Here is a 20008-nt window from a genome sequence, read left to right on the forward strand (position 1 = left end):
GCTCTACTGAAATATATCAACAGTACTTAGAGGAATAAAATTATAACAAAGCCCAACATCAGAGCAATGAATGTAGTAAGAAACTGAATTGGTTTTTTTAATGAGTTTTTTCATCCAAGAACACTAAGAAGAGAGAGAGGCAGACATCAGTTGCCTTCTATATGTTCCCAGACCATTATCAAACCCACAACCCGGGTATGTGCCCTGACTGGGAATCAAACAGGCAACTTTTCCGTGAACAGGATGACACTCAACTAACTGAGCCATTCCAGCCAAGCAGTAAGAGACTTGTATTTATCAATATTAGTTACTCTTAAACTCCTATCCTAAATATCTTTTTTTCAATGAAAATTGGTTTCCTTTTTCTCATTTGGAAATTTAGATAAATTACGAAAAGGTAGCCAAAGGGGATAATAGTAAAAAGCAAAAGAATAATCTAGAATTAATATAACTAATTCTTTAAAAAAAATTTTGTAAAAACCTTGATTTCAGAGAGAAAGGAAGAGGGAGAGAGAGATGGAAACATCAATGATGAGAGAATAATTGGTCAACTTGTCTCCTGTATGCCCCACACAGGGGATTGAGCCTGAAACCCCGGCATATGCCCTGACCAGGATTGAACCCTGACCTTTTGGTTAATAGATCGATGCTCAACCTCTGAGCCACACCATCGGGGCATAACTAATTCTTAAGAAATTCAATTATTTTATATAGTTTCTCTTGATTTTTTTAATGATTAAGTTCCTGAAAAATGATTGGTAATATGGAAATAAGAACCATTTTTGTTGCTTAAAAATAGGAGCAGTGCATTTCATTTTAATAAAAGTTGTAAATAAAAAGTAAGGACTATGAAAATAAAAATATTTATTTGTGAAATGGAAAAAAAGAATTCAATGAGCATGCCCAATCAAGTTGCAGATGGCGTTAGCTTGCAAGTATTATATCTTCTTTAGTACTACAGTTCTGAAGTATTTCTTAAATCAAGTGGCACCTTCTAATACTGATGGGATTCTTGACTTTGCTGCCTAATGAAGCATGCCACTCATGTCAGGGCAGCTAATGGCCTGTTTTACTCTGATTATGAGAGCATTTCTTGCCCTTTCCACTGGGGATCACTTTAAAAAAAAAAATGTTTTTATTATTTTCAGAGAGAGGAAGGGAGAGGGAGACACAGATAGAAGCATTAATGATGAGAGATAATCATCAATCGGCTGCCTCTTACATGCCCCCAACTGGGGATTGAGCCCACAACCCCGGTATATGCCCTGACCGGGAATTGAACTGTGATCTCCTGGTTCATGGTTCAGCGCTCAACTACTAAGCCACACCAGCCGGGCTGGGGATCACTTGATGTTAAGTGATTTGGTCATGATTTTTAACTTAACAATATTTTCTACATAATATTAAGACTCAGTCCTGGCTCGTTGCTTAGTGGTTAAAACATTGGCCCAAGGACTGAAAGGTTGTGGGTTCCATTCCTGGTCAAGGGTACATACCTCAGTTGCAGGCTTGTGTGTGGGAAACAGCCAATCGATGTGCCTCTCTCACGTTGATGTTTCTCTCTCTACCCCTCCTATTCCCCTTCTGCTCTCTAAAAAATCAATGGAAAAATATCCTGTGGGTGAGGATTTAAAAAAACTCAGATTACCTGGGCAACATTTGGCAAATGGAACAATAGTTATTGCCTGATAAATTGCTATTCTTTAAGCTGAGTCTGTTCAGCTGGGCTTCTAAAATAAACACCTCTCCTCCTCTTTATAGGCAGCAAAACAATTGGCTTGTACAATCTATTACATTTTTCATTCCTTTAACGAAGAAACCAAATTAATTGAAAGGTGGATGTTTAAAGTTACTTGGTTTTTCAGTAGCTTCATAGCAGTATTTTTTATGCTGTTCCATTTTTGAAAAGATCATTTCAATTTGGTAATTATAATATCCAAAATAATTTAAATGTCAAATGTGTTAGGGAGTGTGATGTTCATATATGTTATTTGCTTGCTTATTTCAGTTTATAACCTGCCCTTTTAGCTTATTTTAGAAATTATATTATAACATAAGAAAAGATATATAGAATAACATTAAAGAATAAATATTTTTAGAAATTTATTAAAAGTATTTGAAGTAATTGTTTGGTAAGTTCATTTGAATTCAGAAAGTTACTAAGGTTTTAGTGTAAATATCTGAACCTAACGAAGAAAAGATTATAAACTTCTTTTATTTTAACCAGCAATCTAACTTAGAAGAGTAAAAGGATATTATTTAAAGAGTATAAAGAAAAAATGTTTTATATATTAGGATCATTGCCACCAGCTCTCTTAGATAGTGATGCTTAAAAATAGAACTGTCATTCAACTTTTTTTTTGTGATTATTTGTAGAATTTTGCAAATTTTGCTTTGGAATAGAGAGGATGAGAAAGAGATTACAAATTATTTACATTTATGGACCAAATGCCTATTTTATTCTCTTGATAAATGTTGGAATATTATTTTTGTCTTCCCCACTGATTTCTAAATCCTTCTAGTTTCTCTATTGCTACAATAACATGACTCATAAGAAGAATATTTGTGTGAAAGATTAAGATGCTAATTCTTTAAAAATGATATCCATAGACTACCATATATAGGCAGCATCAGTGCAGTGAAAAATATCCTGCAACAATAGACAAGAATTTTCCGAAATAAGATTTTCTTTTGATCTCAATAAGGTAAGAAGGTAGTAAAACTTCTTTTAGGTTAAAATTTTAACAAAAGGTCATTGCTGTGTTTGCACATTCTAAAGCCTACACAAGCTTAACAGAAAGCTAATCTTTTATAAATGTATTTACTGAAATTCTAAGTTATTAACTTAAAATCAAGAAGTATCAAGTTGCCTGAAGAAAGTCTGAAGAGCTGTGTATTAGAAAGCTCTCAGAGCTAATACTTGGCTTTTTTCTCTAGGAAGTTCATTCAGCTGTAACAGACAAACAGGAAAATGATTTTTCACAAAGTCTCATAGTTTCATCTTGAGACAATTGAATTGTTTCCTTTCAAAAACATTGATACCACAAAAATGCCCTCCATTGTACTACGCAATGTATGCCAGGAGCATAGAATAGTCAGTTTAAAACAGTTTTTCCATATAATTATAACACTATAATTATATGGAAAAACTGTTTTACATACCAAGTGTTGAGGAAATAGATGAGGAACACGTGAATCAATAGGAGAGTAGAGAAGACATCTTTAAAAAGTCAAAGGTTTATTGATTTGTTCAACAAATATTGAATACTTAATATGTGCTAGGCACTATTCTAAATCCCAAGAATACAGAATATAAACAAATATATGTGTCAGATAGTTAACATGGGAAGAGGAAAATAAACCTAACTTGTTAAAGGGAGATATCTTGGATAGATTCTCCAGTGAAGGTCTCTGTAATTGATGTCTTTCGAGCAGAGATCTGAATGAACTGTCATGCAGATATCTGGGGGAAAGGGGAGGAATGTGTCATACTTAACACAACAGGCCATTCAAAGGTGCTGAGGCATGTTTGGGGAATAGCAGAATCCACTGCACCTAGAACAGAGTTAGTGAAAAGTAACACGGAAACCATATGACAGGGGGGCTTGGAGGTTTTGAACACAAAAGTGATAAAATCTGAGTAGGTTTTTTTTTGTTGTTGTTATTTGTTTTTTTTAAGTGGGGAGATTAGCCCAGTCTGGTGTAGTTTGGCAGTTGAGCCCAGGAACCAAGAGGTCACCAGTTCAATTCCCAGTCAGGGCATATGCCTGGGTTGCAGGGTCGATCCCCACTAGGGGTTGCACAGGAGGGAGCAAATTGATGATTCTCTCTCATCACTGATCTATCCCTCCCTCCCTTTCCTTTCTGAAATCAATAAAAATACTTAAAAAAATAAAATAAAAGTGGGGAAATTAGAGGGCTGTTGCAATAATTCAGGAAAGGATGGACCATTGTGATGGAGATGGAAGTAGTGAGAAGTTTGGATTCAGGATCTGAATTTTAATAGATAAGTAGGAGTTAAATTGCTGAAGGAAAGGAAAGGGAAAGAGAACAGTCAGTAAGTGAGAGATAACTGAGGTCTGAAACCCCCAGCACCATATGACTAGTAGAATGGTGGAAAGATGAGACTGAGGATATCCACAAAAATTTTTGTGTGATCAACTGAGAAATTTGCATTTTGTCCTGAAAAATTTGGGAGACCATTAAAAACATGAATCTTCTCTAGAGTCCTTTTTTTATGGAAGGGAAAACCTTATTTGGTTCTCTGTTTTTGTTAGCTGATCATTTCATGTTTGAGGCCTGGGTATATTTTCTCATAAACCTGCCTTCTTATACTGTACGAGTTTTGTAAGTTAAATATGTTATTGCAACAAAATGGCATAACTATTCCAAGAAAGAGTAAGGAACGGACTTTTTAAAAAAGTGCTTATTGGTCCTGGCCAGCATGGGTCGGTGGTTAGGGCATCAGCTACCACACTGGATGGTCATGAGTTTGATTCCCAGTCAAGGGTAGGTACCGGAGCTGCAGATTTGACCCCCGGCCTCAGTCGGGGTACATGCAGAGGCAACCAATTAATGTGTATCTCTGTTTATCTCTCACATTGATACTCTCTTTCTTCCTCCCTCCCTTCCACTCTTTCTAAAAATCAATGGAAAAAATATCCTCGAGTGAGGATTTAAAAATAAATAAATAAATAAAAAGGTACCTACTGTAAGGCCTACCCTACATCAAGCACTTTCTACTTTAACCCTCTCAACAATTAATTTGAGTGTTCATCTCCATTTTCTAGACAAGGAAAGTGAGCATCAAGCAGATTAAGGAGTTTGCTCAGGGTTAGAAGGCTAATAAATAATGGATCCAAGCTTTGAACAAAGGTCTGTCTGAATCTAAACCTTTTACAGTTTTCTCTTAACTATGCTATCTTTCTAGAGTTTAAAATAAGGCTAAAATTATATTTAATGTATCAAAGGTGATCTTTTTTTAACCAAGTAATCTATTGAATGGTCTATTTGCTATATTGGTAAAGAATTAATAGTAGGTAGTTCTATAAAGGAGTTTAATAAAACAAGTGAACCTTATTAGTTTTCTGTATTCTAGGTCAGTGATACTCAATTTGTGATGTGTGGAGGAATTGCCTGGGAATTTGTAAAATGCAGATTCTACTGTTGCCGTTTTGTCCTGAGCAACCTTGTGAAATTGAATATTTCCATTCTTGAAATAAAACAACTCTTTTTTTCTATTTTAGGGCAGAATGATAAATTCTTCTCATAATACCACCTGTTCTATATATTTAACTCAGTGTGGAAACACAAAGACAATCTGCAGTAAGAATCCCAAAAAAATCAAAAGTACAATTTCAGTTGACAAGGTGGAGAAGAGTTTTACTGGTAGGATAGAGTTGAGAAAAGCTTCACAGAAATACCATGAGAATAGAACTGAAGTTCAGTGGCTATAAACAGTGGAGGCCAGAAGGAGACAGTCTGGGACATTGATAATGTCTGTGGAGGTAAAAGTTCATGACACTGCTAAGTACAGGCAGACCTTGGATATACTATGTGTTTGGTTCCACACCACTGCAGTGAGGTGTGTTTCAGTAAAGCAAGTCCTAATCTTTTTTCTGGTGTAGGGCCTTGCCTTCAGTTTGTAAAAAAAACCCAAACACAGCCACACACACACACACCATCAACATATCTGTGAAGTCCAATAACGTGAAGTACAAAGGAGCGAACAAGCCATGCAGCTGGGAGAACTAACGTGGAATGAATTACTAAATTACTTTAGGCAAAGCCCTCTTGAGGAAGTGGCATTCACATTGGGGAGGGCTGAGTAGAAGTTAGCAAAGCAAGAAGGGTGGTTAGATTTCCTGCAGGGAAGTCCTAGAGAGAGGCGAGGATAAGTTTGAAGGACCAAAAGAAGACAGAGTCCTGAGGAGGGTTTTGAATAATAGCAATGAACGCTTTCAAGACCTACACAGGTCTATGTAATACCTGACTATAGAGGACCTTGAATGACCCAATAAAGATCTGAAAAATTTTCCTGTGGGCTCTGGAAAGTCAGAGAGCTACTTTCTCAGAGGAGGAGAGGCAAGATGATCTTGGCACACATACAACGTTTAATTTGCAGTTGATTAAGACCAATTTGGGGGCTGCTGTTAAAAATTAGTCATGAAAATGTGCAAGTCCACATTAAAGTTTTATTGGAGGAACAGATGCAATTGCATAGAAGTATGATCCTCTAAAATATTAGACATACTTTGTGATGTCTAGTTAGGTTGAGAAGAAAGACCATTGTTGACGCTGTGAGAAGCATTAAAGAGGTAGGAATCATCTACATCAATATGACTGAAAGTTCTAGGAAGAGAAAACTTTTTTAAAAACCCTACTTTTGACTAATGTTTGTCATATCTGCAGTATGGTACTTAAGAACATGGTTTCTGGAAAACTAGGACTGTCTGGGTTGAATTTCAACTCTGCCACTTACTACCCTGGGGGAGTAATCTTGGACAGTTTTTCTGTGCTGTGGTTTCCTCATCTGTAAAGTGAGGATAATAATAGTTCCTGTGTCATGGGGCTGTTAAATAAGTTAATATTTGTTTACAAAGATCTTCGAACAATGCCTCGCGTATAGTAAGAACAGTTTATGAATCAGCATAAATACAAGAGACCAGAATGTCAAAAAACTGAAATTGATCAGAATTCGATACCTTCACAAGATCATTGCATCTATTTTTTCAGCTCGTTGCATTCTAAGGAAACAACTTCATAATCCTATACTTTGAACTACTCATCAGGTATGTTTAGTAAACTTTCAGTGGTGTGTTTAGTAAACTTTCAGCATCCGAAGGTGACTTCTTTATTCTTGAATTGTGTGACAGGTGAGAGGGAGAGATTGATCATCTAACTTGTGGTGTAATCAAGACTTTCTTGTTTGATTAGAAATTGCAGATGGTTGTTAGTCATTACTAATGCAAGAGTGTCCTTAGGCAAGAGCAAGAAGTTGAGTCACCTTTACTGTTATGACCTGGAGTATTTTATTTGTTTTAAATATTAGCCTAAACCGGTTTGGCTCAGTGGATAAAGCGTTGGCCTGTAGACTGAAAGGTCCCAGGTTCGATTCCGGTCAAGGGCATGTACCTTGGCTGCGTGGACATCACCAGTAGGGGGTGTGCGGGAGGCAGCTGATCGATGTTTCTCTCTCATCAATGTTTCTGACTTTCTATCCCTCTCCCTTCCTCTCTGTAATAAATCAATAAAAATATATTTTTTAAAATATTGCAGGAATCAGTGGGGGGAGAGGAGGAACATCTCTTGAGTCCCTGTGCATCTGTATGTTAGGGATAAGAACAGTGCTTAGTTCGGAGAGCCATATGGAAGATTTAGATGTGATAATGTCACCATTGTGGATGGTAGTAATGGAGCCAGGGGTGATAGAGGTGCTGCTGCCCTTGGTACCCCAGGAGTTGTACCTTGAACTACTATAACAGCAAAAAAATTTAGAAACAACTCTGATATATCCAATACTGTGGAAAGGGATAAATGAATTCTAATATCTCCATACAGTTAAGATCTATAAAACCATTAAAAAGAATGAGAGACCTATGTGTTCTATGAAGAAAAGATGCCCATACTATCTCAAGGGCATAAAGCAGTATGGTGCAGGTAGAGCATGATGTCAGTGGTGTGCATATGTTGTGGAATGTACACAAGAAAAATCCAGAACCTATCACAAAATTGAAGCTGTTTAGTTTCCCTCCAGGGAGTAAGTTGTAAGACATTTTTGCTTTTTTTTATTATGCATTTCTGCAGTTTTTAACATTTTTTTTTGAAATTTACATGTAAAATGAATACATTTTTGAACGCAGAGTTTAAAGAGTAAAGGCACTAGATTAATAACATTCACATATTCTGTTCATAAACATTAATTGAAAATAGTAGATGTACTACATAATTTTAAGCTCATTTATAGAAAGTTCTAAGTATTACAAGACAGGACCTTCATTCTTCCATTAAATATTTATTGAGCAATTACTCAGATACTAGCCTACAAGTTAAAATACGAGTTGCCAGGAGGACAGACATGTAAATAAGTTAATTACAGTGTTATCTGTTAAATGTTAATACAGAGTGGAAGAGGGAAGTAATAATTTTGTGTGAGGTAATCAGGGAGGACTAAATTGAAATGGTGACACTTGAGCTCTTTCTCTTGCAAGATGAGTACATTCGTAAGGGGCAGGGAAGGCTGTGATAACCACAACAGTACATACAAGGAGGTGCCATAATTCTTGGAAAAGTTGGAGTGGTGGTGGGAATTGGGTGTGTGAAGACTTACTAAGAAAAATGAGTCCAGCCGAAGCCGGTTTGGCTCAGTGGATAGAGCACCGGCTTACGGACTGAAGAGTCCCGGGTTCGATTCCGGTCAAGGGCATGTATCTTGGTTGCGGGCACATCTCCAGTAGGGGGTGTGCAAGAGGCAGCTGATCGATGATTCTCATCGATGTTTCTAACTCTCTATCCCTATCTCTTCCTCTCTGTAAAAAATCAATTTTATATATATATATATATATATATATATATATATATATATATATATATATTTATATATTATTTTTTTTTTTTTAAAGAAAAGAAAAATGAGTCCAGCTGGCACTTTACTTTTTAATGGGAGAGAGAGCCAGGGAAATGTTTTTAAGGCATTGAATGACATATAAAAGTTGATTAGGTAATATTGTGAGGCGAAATCCTGGTGGTGTGGGATAGAAGACACAGGGATGGGGCAGGAGCTGAGAACTCAGGTGCCAAGGAAGGAAGCTGTGTGGGTAAGGTAAAAGTGTGCTACCTATTGATGACTGAGTTCTTAGAGATGGACTAGACCAGATCAGAGAGAATGTAAGTGCATCTACAGGCTGGAGTGGGTGAGCAGTTAGGGGTGATGTTATTTTTTAAAAAGGTAGAGAATCACCATGTATTCAATCAGGTTTGGAGGCTATAATGATGTCTACTGGAATTGAGTTGAGGCTTCCAAAAGCATCCAGTGACTTGTTCATCAACATATTTTAGGAACTTAGAATTTTAATTACTCTTTTCAAAAGGATTTTGCATTTAAGCCATCTTCATAATTGAGAGTGGTAACAAAACGCTAATTTTGGAGGTTCTACCTTCTTGTGGGGAAAGAGAGCTCAGAGTAGCCATGAAAGCTACTGAGAAAAGTGGTTTGATTTGAACGTGTAAGACAACTTTGCTTCCATTCACCTTTTACTAAACATGGGGTGTCTTTCAGCAAATTCCAACTCTGGGCAGGATTAGCATTATATACAGAGAACTCTACATCCAGGCCTGGGGGCGGGTCTTGTCTTCCGCCAGTGGCTTCTCTAGAATTTCACGCATCTATATTTCCTAACTGAATTTTGCCCCTCGTCAAAGCAAATCTTTTGATAACAGTCTAGTAACAAATGAGTCTATTCCTAATACATAGGAAACAGGTCCAGAATTAGGCTTTGGGTCCATGGGCTTGTATGAATAGCCTGTTTTACCAAAAGTTAATTATTCAGCATCACTCATAAGTCTGTCTTGGACTATCAATGTAGAAAAAAAGGAACCGTGTTTTTGTGTAAGAACCGTTGTCTTAGATGTGGGGCATGAATAAAAAGAAATCTATATATATAAAAGTCTAAGTGACGGACCATATGATCGACCAACTGCCTGTACATATGACACACACTGGCAATTTAGAAATGAATGTTGACTCGTGCATGCGCGATGCATATAAAGCTCTTGCTGACGCCAATCGCATGTGTTTTGATCTGTCATTGTGGATTGTGAATTTGGTTGTTTTTGTTGACATTCTGAAGCTGACAGCGGCATCATCGACAGTTGGTCTGCAGACCAACTAATGGCACAGTGTACCTTTGAAGCTGAAAGAAAGCGACATCGATGACAGGATATGTCTGAAGAACAACTATTGGCACAGTGTACCTCTGAAGCTGAAAGGAGCCAGCATTATCTACAGAATGTATCTGAAGACCAACTTGGCACAATGTGATATCATTCTGGTTCTCTGAAGCTCACAGTGAACAGTCTACCTAATACTTTATTCCTGCCCTTTTGGTGTTTTCTTCACGAAAAATTATTAAACACACAATGTCGTGGACTCTCCCAGTAATAATAATTACGCGTGTCGGAATCCTCTCTATTCAATAAGAACCAGGCCATCAAAGTTGAAGAGGTGTGACGTTCAAGTTAAACTTGTAAATACTTAATCACAAGGGAAATTAGTCAAGCACTCCGAAAGTGTTTTTACTCTTCATGCGGTATTCAGGGAGATATTAGAATAAGTTTAATCAATTTATCAGTCATTATTTTTATCAATGTCGTTTTTATATCATTTTTTGTTGTTTTTATACCTTTGTTATTGTTATGTCATCAACTTATATATTTTCATATACATTTTACTAATTTTCTTTAATCTCTGATATAGAGAAAAGGTGGATAGTGATATTAAAATATTTCTTCTAATTAATTTCCTTTCAATGTGCACGAATCGATGCATCAGGCCATTAGTGTAGTAATAAAGAACAAAGGCTCAGGAATTCGGCTGCTGGGTTTGAGTATCACTTGAACACTAACTAGCTTTGTGAGGTTGTACCAGATTGTGCCTCAGTTTCCTCATTAAAATGTAGATAATGCTCCTGTTTATGTCATTGGTTGTTGTAAGGATTAAATGAGTTAATATGTTTAGAACAGCAACTAGCACACAATAAGCACTCAATTCGTGTGGGTTCATTGATAGAAAAAATTTAGGCATTTACTCTATTTCCAATTTACACTCCTCTCCAGACTCCTGGTGGGGAAGGAAAGTGGAAGGGGGAGAAAAGGAATTGAGGAGGAACTATGCTTGAATTTAGTAGTTTAATAGCTTTTTTTCATAGCCATTACGTACCAAAAGCAACTGTCTAGCTTCTGTACCCTCACAAAGATAGAATAATCTTAGATTGGCTATGTTTCTTAGTCTTATCTCCCAGGCTTTTTTCCTCACTCTACAGCTGCTTCTGAGAAATTTGCCTTAAAACATTTTTAGCACTTAACCTACCTACCCTGTTTCAAAACCGACAAACTTCAACTCCCAGCCACAGCTCCTACCTCGAAACAACTTTTGAGCTGCTTAAAAATAAGCTTAAAAAACACACACAACTATAGTTTTCTCTATTATAATTTCCTTGGTGTGAGCCCATCACATAAATAATGGAGATAAATGAAGCTTGGCAAGCTCAGCTAACGTGTGGTATAATATTAAACATACTGTTTATGATTCTTAAGATGTTCTGAAAACACTCACATGTATTCCTTGTTAGAAAGAACCTGGGCGTCCCCAGGAAGGTACTGTCACAAAACTGGATCGGACAGGCAGTGCCTGAGCTGTAACACTCTGTGTCTTGTATTAACAGTAATAATAATTACTTGGGTTGTGACTTCCAAGGGGATTTTTTTGAAAGGCTTTTTTTTTTTCTTTTTTTTTTTTCATCTGTGTCTTTGGGGATGTAGATTTTATTATATGGTAGTTTCTTTTTAGTGGAGAAGAATCTGCTATATAGGTTGTTTTAATGAGTTGTTTTATTAATTTTTAATTAGTAGTACTCCCACTTTTTTTTAAGTGCACCAAATAAAAACCAACCATGATTTTTTTTTTTTTTTCTGTATTTATAGGTACTCTTCCTGATGGATGGGAACAAGCCATGACTCAGGATGGAGAAATTTACTATATAAACCATAAGAACAAGACCACCTCTTGGCTAGACCCAAGGCTTGACCCTCGTTTTGGTAAAGGTTCATCTCAAAACCTTTCTAGATATTTTTGATTATAATTTTTTGTATGTGAATTTAGGAAGGTACATTTAAATAAAATTGCACTGCTTTATAGTATTAAAAAAGTGACTGCTCACCCAAGTTTCCCAGTACTATTTTATACCTTTCACTTTAAACTTGAGAAATTCAGGTCTAAGCTTTTTAGGGGCTTGAGGGAATGTTGTGGTGGCTGACTAACTAGAATCACTGACTTTCACATTTTGGGAGACACAGTGATTTGTTTAAAATTATCTTTCTACAGTTACAATCAGGCTATCTTATTGCATCTAAAACCTGGGATACCAGATTTTGTCAGTGACCTGGTGTCTGCTTATGCCTAATTTCAGAAAGTAATCGGTATCATTTTGTGGCCTGAGTATTGTAATCTTTTCTGTCATAAATGAGGGGTTGGGGTATACTCTTGCCCTAGAAATAAGATCAATGACAACATTTTCTCCGTCTCTTCTGGCTTTTTCTTCCTTTTTTTTCCTTTCTTTCTTTCTTTTTTTTAGTAATGGTCTTTTGTTTTACGTTTAGGAAACAAAAAGCAAAGCCATATTCCTCTCCAAATTACACAACAGAATCACTAATTTGCACAAAGGAAAACTCCTCTCCCAAATGTGCACATTTTGATAATAGTACAAGCACTTTTGTTGCCTTTTTATCCAATTTTTTTTTTTCTTCACTGTTTTCAGTTTCTTCAGTTAGGTTTCTGAGATATTTTTCCAAAGCCATGGAAAAATGACTCTAAAAAGCAGCAGATCATTGTGGTTTCGTAGTTTTTGTCTTGGACTGAATGCAGCTAAATTAAAACAACGTGCAGATCACGGAGTAGGTCAGACTGAGGGGACACGGAACCTTTGAAGCTTTACAGGGGTTGACCTAACAACAACTGTGGGGCCCTTATGGGAAAGAGGAATTAACTCTGTGAATGCCATCAGAACACAACGGGGGTTGGGGGAGGGCGGGGAGAACAGCCCAGAGCTGGTTGGGTAAAATTAACTTCCCTGTCAGGAATGTTATGACTGTTCTCCTATGTCTTTATGTATACCTTTAAGCAGCCCCAACATTGGGGTTTGCCCTAAACTGGTCAGCTTTGTGGTTTGCACCCCCTATTCAAGTACTGTTAGTGGTGGGATCAGGACAGAGACTGTCATTTTGACAGATACCCGGTTTGCCTTAAATGCTACCCTCATGAGCTTCAAGACCTACTTAGGTGTTAAAAAAGTTAACGTGGCATGTTAATAATTTGCAACTTCAGATTCTGTTTAATACTTGAATAAGCTCTTGTGGTTGAAACAGGAAACCGACTAACGTAGAGAATTTAATAAATGTTGCCATTTGTATAGACTGGAACGATAGCAGCCATGTTTCCTTAAATCATCTTTAATGAATTCAACTTGTCCACATTTTGGAATCTTTTTAAAATGGTACTGTGGGTGTTTTTTTTACCCTCCACCCCACCCCCAACATACTATTATGAAAGATGATGATTAACTCTTAGCTAACTGCAGAATCAGAAATTGGGACAAAGTTGTTTTTTAAAGTATTTTCAGTTAAACAGTGAAATAAAACAACTTGGCTGTGAGCTTCAAGTAGATCCATTAGTTACACACACAGCGTGGTCCTTTGTTTTAATCAGAGAAAGTATTAAAAAAAATGCTTCTCCTCTACCTCCAACACATACGTACACACAGTCATACAGTTAGATATGCCAAAAAGAGTTGAATAAAATTATCTTAGTGCCTTTAGTTTCCCTTCTCGGGCCCACTGTGTATGTGTATTCCAGACAGGCTTGACAACATGCCAAAAGCTTTTTATTTTGTAGTCCAACTTTTAATCTGTTCCAGACCTTTTCAGTCAGAGAGCTCAAGTATAACTGGAAGGGGGCAGGAAAGAGAAAAAAGTGTGGGTTTTTCTGATCGAGAGTGACAGGGAATAGAGACAAGCTGTTAGCTGCTGAATTTGAAGGAGTTTTCCTTGAAATCTGAGGTTCTATAGTGGAGTGTGTTTTATCTCTGCCAAAAAAACATAAACTATCCCCTTTCTGACCTTTTGAGCCATGCAGACACAAACAAATAGTACGATATTTTTTTATGGTTTGGGAGTTTGCCTTCCTGTATACCCCAAATCTGATTTAAAATATTTGCAAATTCTTAGCTTGAATTAAGTTGACCTGTGTCCTTTTTTTAATTATTTTTTTAAACTTATAAATAATTTTTATTAGTTTATTTGCGCCAAACTGTCGACATATGCCGGGAAGCAGAACCTCAATGGATCCGGAGATAATGCTCCGGAGAATGGCGGGTTACATCTGTATTTATACATTGCAATCAAAGGAGAGACATAGGTGGGTTACATGAAATTCATTGGTGATAGATTAAGGAGGTGTGATAAAGCAAAGCAGGGAAACCCCTGGGATTGGATAAAAAGTAAAATGATGGACTCATAATTAGGTAGTTGCAGGAACAATTAATAAGATACTGAAGGAATTTGTGGTATCCTGGTGCCCAGCACTTTTGGTTGTGCCCCAGGAGGTCCAGAAAAAAGGAAGTTGCAAGTTACCCAGACACTTCAAGGGTATGTTATCATAGATGCAAAAAGACAGGCTCAGTTAAGGTAAAGGTTGATCAAGCCTAAACAGGCAGTTGGATATACCTCTCACAATACAGGACTGCTGGCTCCCAACTGCTAGCCTGCCTGCCTTCCTGATTGCCCTAACTGCTTCTGCCTGCCAGTCTGATCACCCCCTAACCACTCACCTGCCAGCCTGATCTTTCCCTAACCACTCACCTGCCACCTTAATTGCTCTCCCCTGCAGGCCTGGTCCCCCCAAATTGCTCTCCCCTGCAGGCCTGGATCTCCCACCAACTGCCCTTCCCTGTAGGCCCGGTCGCTCCCTACTTCTCTCCTCTGCTGGCCATCTTGTGGCGACATGGGAGCAGCCATCTTGTATGTTGTAGTAATGGTCAATTTGCATATTATTCTTTTATTAGATGGGACAATTTGCATATTATTCTTTTATTAGATGGGTCTAGAGTCCCGGTGTACAAAATTCATGCACAGGATATGTGTGTGTCCCTCAGCCCAGCATGCACCCTCTCCAATATGGGACCCCTCAAGTGATGTCTGACTGCCTGTTTAGGCCCACTCCCTCTCACAGTCCAGGACTGCTGGCTCCCAACTGCTTGCCTGCCTGCCTGCCTGATTGTCCCTAACTGCTTCTGACTGCCAGTCTGATCACTCCCTAACCACTTCCCTGCCAGCCTGATCGATGCCTAACTGCCCCCCCTCATCCCCACCAGCCTGGTCACCCCCAACTGCCCTCCCCTGAAGGCCAGATTACCCCTAACTGCCCTCCCCTGCAGGCCTGGTCCCCCTTCCCCCAACTGCCCTCCCCTGCAAGCCTGGTACCCCCCAACTTTCCTCCCCTGCAGGTCTGATCGCTCACAACTGCCTTCCCCTGCCAGCCATCTTGTGGTGGCCATCTTGTGTCCATATGGGGGCAGCCATCTTTGACCACATGGGTGTGACCCTCCTCTGTGGCCATCTTGTATGTTGGAGTGATAGTCAATTAACATATTACTCTTATTAGATAGGATTCTTTATCAGATACTTTAGATTATGTTGGACAATTGATCAGTTCTTCATGTTTTGCATGAAGTTAATAATCCATATATCTCAGGAAATTAAATAGTAATTTGTGGATTGGTTATTTTTATTTTTTGTTAAAAATTTAAAATATTATTAGAATTTTAAAAGTGATATTCTGTAGGAGAGGGTCACACGCATAGGAGAGCCAGTAGACTACAGGGAGAAATTTCTTTATCACAGGTAAACTTTATCCCTCTATTGAAATTGCCCTTGCTCTCATTTCACTCTCATCAAGTCAGACATTTTATAAGAAAGCAACATATGAAGTCAGTGACTTAATAGGAAATACATCTCCCCAAATAAGGTTCATTTGTCTTTTTAGAGTGATCATTCTCTGCATTATCTTGCCAGGAGGGCTAAGCCTTATGCATGAGCAGAAACCCAAGGCATTTAGCTGCAAGGTAATTTAAGAGAAGCCAAGTAAAAGGAATTTTGAGCACATCATTAGGTTGATATGGGAAGCCTTGGGGTCTGCCAGGACTGTTTCTGATTTTGGAATTCATCTTTCCTCACCATTAGTCTCCTTTGCTGCAGTTTTAACTGAATAGTGCCTATCAAGTGGAAAAGGAATTGGACTAGAAGTTGATAAACCAGATTTTGATTTATTCTCTACCTCTTCTTAGCTATGTATCTGTGCTACCCTGATTATTTAAAGGAGACTGGATTGGTTCTTTTTAATCTGATTTTCTTGTTTAACATTTAAAAACCAATATTATCTTCAACATTTATATTATTTTAGAGAATTTATTAGTAATTAATAACAAATGAAGTGGCAATAAGGACTCACTGATACTTATTGACTTTGGGTGAAAAAAGAGGGCTTTTGTTTGCTTGGTTTTTTTTTGTTTTTGTTTTTGTTTTTATGAATTAGGAATTTTTTTAAACTTGTATTAAAGAAAATTGATGCTTAAGTATTATGCAGGCCATTACATTATTTCACATAAACACTCTTTTCCTAGAGATTTTATACTTGTAAACATGGAGTCTCAGATATAAACATTTCCTTGTATGTTGCAAAATTACTGTTTTTTATGATATAGTCATATGAATATTTTTTCAGTAAAAGCGCTAATGAAAACACAAAATATTAGAATTTCTGTTCTTCACAATAAAAGATCTACTCCCAAATACTGATAGTCATTGAACTGATCTTTAATGTAATGTTGTTGTTCCTGTTGTTTATATAAAAGGACATTGATAGTATTAGCAATCTGTATTTCTGGAAATAAGTACTGATAATACCACTGGGATAAAGACATTTTTGGTGTAAATAAAATATTGGAATCAGAGTTTAGACTAAAAGCATACTTTTGCATTTTAAAGGAAATAATGAACAATTTAGTATGGCAAAAACAAAATACCCTTTAATTCCTAATAACAATTTATTGCCTAGAAATTTTGTTCATGGAAATGTCAAAGGTGATTAAAATCCAGATGTTGATTTTGGTCCTTTGTTTTAATTTCCCCAAACTTTATATGTTCTGTGTGTATGTGTGTGTGTGTGTGTGTGTGTGTGTGTGTGATCATTTCCTAAAATATTAAAAAATGAAATTAGAATATATAGTAAGTATATGTATATGTATAAGTAAATATATATCTATATATAATTTAAGTTCTAAAGCCAAAAGTTGCTCAGCATATCTTATCAAAGTTAAATATTTTTCCATAAATAATTAGAGGTTTATTACAACTGTTTAGGCATTCATTAACCTTTCTCTTCAAGACCAAATATTTCTGATAGTTGTTAGAGTAATATTTTACTTTTGATGAAAGTGCACCTAATGACCACTAAATATCTCTTAAGTCTGTTCTGTTATAGGTGTGAAAAAGAAAACACTAAGAGCTATAGGAATTAAACTTGTAACTCTATTAATGGAGCCTTGTGTAGATAGAATGTCTATCTACATTCTATCTACATAAAATCATTTGAATTTTATTAAAGTAAATTTTTTAATATCCATGCAATAAAACAGTTTTGTGTTTCTTGTTTTCCTTACCCTCTTATAATCTTTCCTAGTTATGGTCAGTATAGTATTTGGTTGTGGACTATATTATCAACTACTTACAATGTAGGAGGATTGGGGTGGAGATATTTCATTATGATTTAGGTAAGAAGAGCTGTTGCTAACTAAACATTTTTAACAGAAAAACCTCACAGAATTTGGCCCTGAAGAGGAATTTATAATTCCTCTAATCAATATTTCTCAAAAGAGTAGGGGTGTATCCTGGGCACTAAATGCCAGTCATTGTGATTCCCCAATAATGTTTTGTGTGTGTGTGTGTGTGTGTATGTGTTTAATGCTGGGAGAAGTAGGGAATATTGCCCCAAATCTGAGCTCCTCTAAGATCTAGGGAAATTATGACCAATCCAAGCTTACATAGTTATGTGACAGAATTAAAATCTGAACTTGATCTTTTGTACCTAGACATTTTAAGAAATATTTCAGAAATACACCCAACTCACAAATACTAATATATGGAAATTTCAGATGTAAAAAGATGACTGTGGGTAATGTATTTACTAACATACTATATTGTGACTCATCTTGAGGATATTACTCAAAAATAATGAGTTTTTACTTCCACAGGAGAATTATATGGTGTGTGATTAGAGCAGACTGGATGCCTCACCTCTGTCATAGTTCTCAGAGATTGTCTTCCAACCTCAGCTTTGACCTCTCCTTTGACTGGGAGCTTACCGCATTACAAGGCAGTTCATTCTACTTAAGGGAACTTCTGATGACCAGAACATATGTTCTCCTTTATTACCCAGAAATTCACTTCCCTTCAAATTTGTTGATGTAGTTCTAATCCCAAAAGCATTCTTTTCTAAGTGTGATTTCTCCATTTTTTTCATGTGTTAAAAGTTCTGAGTACTGTACCAGTTTACAGTTCACTCTTCTCTGAATGCCTTTCATATAGTATTCTAAATGTACATTATCTAATGAAAAAAATAGTTATGGCATTTCTTTGAACTGGCATTTTATTTTGTGCCCCCTCCAAAAATTTATTTTTTTACATTTACAGTTAGAAGTTAACTAGCATCCTGTTTTCTACATGGTAGTTAATATACAGGTTAGGGCAAAAGTGGGTTTACAGTTGTGAGTAGTTGAGTTTCTTTTATTTATTATGTTATTTTTCATAAGAACAATTGTAAATCTACTTTTGATCACCTCCTAATGTATTGAATTCAAAAGAATTAAACCATGATGTAGAAAAATTTACCTACTCAATTGGGAGTTAGACACTCAAGTTCTCCTACTAACCAGCTGATTCAGAAAGATACCTGACTTCTGTTGATTTAATTGGACTGTTCTGTAAAATGTGACTGGATTATACTGGATGCTTTTAAGGATATTTTCAGTCCTTAATTTAATACAATATGCTAACTGCTTTGGATCCTGGCTTGAAGTTACTTCTCAATAGCCTACAGATTTGATTTCATTGAGGTTTCAGAGATACTTTTGAACTATTTATTATACCATTTTAAGTTTAGTTTTTGGTTCTCTGGTCGCAGCTGGGAATTACTTTTGAAGAGGAGACAGGGAAATCTTGCAACCTTTAATCTAAAGATAAGCCTTATCACATGGTGGGGGAAGGCCAGAGCTGGCTGGAATAGTTTATCTGTGCTCTCAAACTCTCCTAAGGAAGCACATAGGAGTTTAGACATGCTTACTGTAGCAGGGTTCAGCTTGACTGCCTTAAAGTTGGTGCTCTATATAGTTGTGTGATAGCCTGGTGTAAGCTGATTTGAAGTATAGTTATAGGTTATGGGCTTACTTGAAGCCAGATTTAAAACATACTTTAAGAGATTATTTCTAATTGTTGCTCTCTACATTTTTTTTTTTTTACTTGAAAAGCAGGCACTTGCCAAAATGAATATTTTATTGCTTAAGATTATAGAATATCAAAATTAGTTTAACACTTGAGGTTTATTCTTTTTTTATTTTATTAAATTCAGGAGGAGGATGCAAAAATAGTTTATCAGTTGTGATAAGCAATCTCTTACCAAGGGTGAGTAGACATTTAATGAAGTTAAATTAATATCTAATTTCTACTTGACAGTGGTTCAGTGATGCAAGTAATGGTATAACAAAGAAATATTTTTGTATTTGCTTATAAAATTTATTCATATAGAATTTTTTAAACCTAAAAGGGTAAGATCACCAAAGTCACTGAATGATCATTTACATTAATGATTTATTTGTGTTACTCAAACCTTAACATAGTTTTATTTTAAAAACAAGTTGCAAAATATATTTAATAGCATGTATTCTATAAAATGTGCTGAAGAACCATTTGGTGATGCCACTTTGGTGGCAACCCAGAGATTGGGATGCAAGAAGCAGAGAAAGCCATTTATAGACTTCCCGAGAGAGAAGTCAAATGGATTTCTGCCGAAGTAGACTGGCTCATATTTTTTGTTTTGTTTTATACTCATTTTGCTCTGCTATCCTGGTTGCTGAGGTCATTTTAGAACTCATTCTGGATTTGCTTCAACTTGGAGATTCTCCTG

The 20008-nt window shown here is 36.6% G+C and overlaps 1 protein-coding gene across 19 annotated transcripts in view; it reads left to right on the forward strand.

Moving 5' to 3' along the window:
- YAP1 (Yes1 associated transcriptional regulator) overlaps positions 1-20008 on the forward strand; it is a 106677-nt gene that overhangs the window by 56474 nt on the left and 30195 nt on the right. For 7 of the 19 annotated variants that reach the window (XM_036426190.2, XM_036426195.2, XM_036426193.2 and 4 more), the window contains one exon: positions 11701-11814. The exons of 7 other annotated variants lie outside the window; for them this stretch is intronic. In XM_036426190.2, the coding sequence (XP_036282083.1) occupies positions 11701-11814 (114 nt within the window). Of the gene's footprint in view, positions 1-11700; positions 11821-20008 lie in introns of all 19 variants that reach the window. 5 more of the 19 variants (XM_036426189.2, XM_036426194.2, XM_036426192.2 and 2 more) reach the window with 1 other exon arrangement.

The sequence above is a fragment of the Pipistrellus kuhlii genome, unplaced genomic scaffold (assembly GCF_014108245.1).
Source record: "Pipistrellus kuhlii isolate mPipKuh1 unplaced genomic scaffold, mPipKuh1.p scaffold_m20_p_9, whole genome shotgun sequence".
NCBI lineage: Eukaryota > Metazoa > Chordata > Mammalia > Chiroptera > Vespertilionidae > Pipistrellus > Pipistrellus kuhlii.